The sequence below is a fragment of the Lygodium microphyllum genome, chromosome 2, assembly GCF_053477565.2.
Source record: "Lygodium microphyllum isolate KBCC chromosome 2, Lygodium_microphyllum_v1.1.10, whole genome shotgun sequence".
In the NCBI taxonomy this organism is placed as follows: domain Eukaryota; kingdom Viridiplantae; phylum Streptophyta; class Polypodiopsida; order Schizaeales; family Lygodiaceae; genus Lygodium; species Lygodium microphyllum.
This window is the reverse complement of record NC_141136.1, coordinates 6,735,890-6,738,656: the sequence shown is the minus strand read 5'-3', so window position 1 is coordinate 6,738,656 and position 2,767 is coordinate 6,735,890. Positions and strand designations below refer to the sequence as shown.

The following is a 2,767-nucleotide window of genomic DNA, read 5'->3' as shown; positions in this document are numbered from 1 at the left end:
TTTAAAAGGACATGAATGCCATCTCTCTCTCTCTCTCTCTCTCTCTCTCTCTCTCTCTCTCTCTCTCTCTCTCTCTCTCTCTCTCTCTCTCTCTCTCTCTCTCTCTCTCTCTCTCATTGTACTTCAATTATCTTAGTCCAACATAATGGTGGATATGAAAATTAGAAAACTATAAGATCAAGGGGCAACTATTAAAATTCAAATAGGAACTTTTAAATGTAATAGATTTGCACAAATACATATAAAGTTCATAAATTTGGTTGCAATGATTTGAAGATCATTACTTTCATTCATTTGACTACATAAATAGACCTATTTGAAAATTAATTTCAAAGTTATGATGTTTCCAAGTTGCAACTCTTATGAAAAGAATCTAGAATTACAAAATATAAACTAGCTAACATACAAGTCAAGATCTTGAAGTTTATAAAGGATGGCCAAATACCAAACTTCTTGGGCTATTCCTCTTTGTTGTGAGACCTTTTGAATGTATATCCATAGTAAATGATAATCTTGTGAGGGTGTGTGTGTGGGCGTGCATGTGTGCATGCATGTGCACATTGTAATGGCAAATCATAGCTAATATCAATGGGGTTTCTATTCAATTTGCATGGTTTTTAATTTTGTTTGAATTCGTTACCTTATAACAATGCTTGATGTTAAGTGTGCAGATAAGTGAAATAGACATGCAAAACTTTGCATATTCCAAGGACAAAGAAGCTTAATTTAGCAGGTAACTAGGCCAAACACAAGGATAACAGAAATTTTTCCTGGCCTGTGTGCATGGAAATGAGCATACACTCTCTTCATCATGTGCAGCTAAATCAAGGATTGATTTTGCAGAGTGATGGTATTGAAGATCTTTAAGGTGTGTTATGAGGCGAGTCAGATGAGACTCAGCTAGAGATAAAGCATGAACCACATCCAGCCCAGTCCTTTTATCCTGCAACTGCATGTTACATCCTGAAGCCGCTGATGGCTTGTTGGCCTGTTGCATATCTCCGCGTCCATTGTCTGGCGGTTTCCTCATAGGTTGCCCTGTCTTGCTTGTATATGCGGGCTATCTCATAATCAAGGGGATCATCTGGGTTTGGGTCTGTGAGAAGGGAGCAAATTGAAAGCAAGACCTGTAAGAGACGATAACAATGCAATGGTGATGCTAACACCAGCCCAGTGTAAGGAGCGAGAAACAGGCAATGCAATTACGGGAAGCTTGAGACTGAGACGGAATTACCTTTGAGATCGTGAGAGCAGGACTCCACTGGTCCCGAAGAATGTCTAAACAGATGTGCCCGTTGCTATTTACATTGGGATGAAATACTTTTGAGCGGAAGTGCACCTGAATGTTGTACAGGAGGAACGACAATGGAGTCTGTATGTGACTCGGGAGTTTAAAACTGAACATCTCGGACATGGCGCTGAAGATTACCTCGGGAGGTCGGAAAGGATACTCTGAGGGAAACCGTATGCTAACCCAAAACGCCCCTCCAGCATATGGGCTATCTGGGGGGCCCAGGATAGTAGCCTCCCATTTGAACATATCCTCCCCCACCGGACCTGCACATCATCCCACACTCGACCTGTCTCAGAAAGCATGTGCCAGCCCCAATCCCCAGCATGCTGTTGCACACTAGATTCAGACATGTCCTCCTTCACTCAGAGTATCATGATACGCCTCCTGACACCCTTTACCTGATTTCGCTCTTGAACTGAGTTGCGCACAGACAAAAGCATGAATCTCCTTACACTTTGTCTGATTCTTTTACAGCAAGGAGATTCATGCTATCCCTCTCCTAGTGAGTCAGAAGCCCAAACAAAGAAATGGCATATATAGCTTGCTATTGACCATCAAATATCATGGGATTTGCCTGGCGTATAGAGAGTATCCAGACATTTCGGAGACTGTTCTAGTGGAACTATTTTCAACATTTTGACAAAAATTGCTGGAAAGATTATTGCCATACCTGCGCTGCAGGATGGGGGAGGGTCTTCCCGCATGTCCTTGAGCTCCTTCAGAATGCGCCGGGCAGCCATCATGCGCGAACAGGCAAACACAGAACGCAGGGATTACCGGAAGGGGCAAAGAACCCTGTGTATATAGGCAGACACAAGCACTAAATCAACAGAGGAACAGGTGGATTTTCTCTCTGGAATGCGAACCAACATCTTATGGGAAGAAGAAGAAGAAGCAGCAGCAGCAGAAGAGAAGAGGAAGAAGAAGAAAAGAGATTCCGTTCTCTCTCTCCCCGCCCCCCACATCGCCTCCATTGCCAAAACGTGCATTGTTTGCTTGTGTGGGAGCCCTCAAATATTCATGACCTTCCTTCAAAGAATCCCTCCCATGCTTGGTAGAGCCGCGCCACGTGCAAGCATATATATGCTTGCAATGGCGGGACGGTCTAATTAACTTGTGTTTGAATACCAAAACCTACAACTTTCTATTCTTTCAAAAATTCAAGCGTGCTTTATTTGTCATGTTTGCTTCATGATTTTCCATCCTTTAATGACCATTATAGTTTTTTTTTAATATTTTGAAACCTCCCTTGAGTATCATTGTGCTAGTATGTCTCTTGATTGTTATTTTGTGTAGCTCTCTCTCTCTCTCTCTCTCTCTCTCTAAAAATTGCATCTAATCTTGTATTTAACATCTTCATGGATTGATGAGTACTAGATTAGATAGAGAAAGAGTGCTGCTATTGGGTAAGAGATAGAGTAGCGGTCACAATTGAGACTCTTGAATCAATAAAAGTTCCACCAATGTCTCACC

At 42.1% G+C, this 2,767-nt stretch overlaps 1 protein-coding gene across 3 annotated transcripts; it reads right to left on the bottom strand.

Annotated features, from left to right (window-relative positions):
* Positions 1-323: 323 nt before the first annotated feature.
* LOC148039445 (ubiquitin-conjugating enzyme E2-17 kDa-like) lies at positions 324-2,331 on the bottom strand. 3 transcript variants are annotated; one of them, XM_087690796.1, is made up of 4 exons: positions 1,965-2,331; positions 1,430-1,557; positions 1,235-1,339; positions 326-1,127 (listed from the first exon to the last, which is right to left on the bottom strand). In XM_087690796.1, exons 1-4 carry the CDS (start codon positions 2,035-2,037, stop codon positions 957-959), a joined length of 477 nt encoding a protein of 158 aa, XP_087546922.1. In that variant the 5' UTR covers positions 2,038-2,331; the 3' UTR covers positions 326-956. The 3 variants fall into 3 exon arrangements, with proteins under 3 accessions (XP_087546929.1, XP_087546922.1, XP_087546913.1); XM_087690803.1 differs by having other exon boundaries at positions 324-1,096; positions 1,235-1,557; XM_087690787.1 differs by having other exon boundaries at positions 328-1,127; positions 1,235-1,557.
* Between the last annotated feature and the right edge of the window lie 436 nt (positions 2,332-2,767).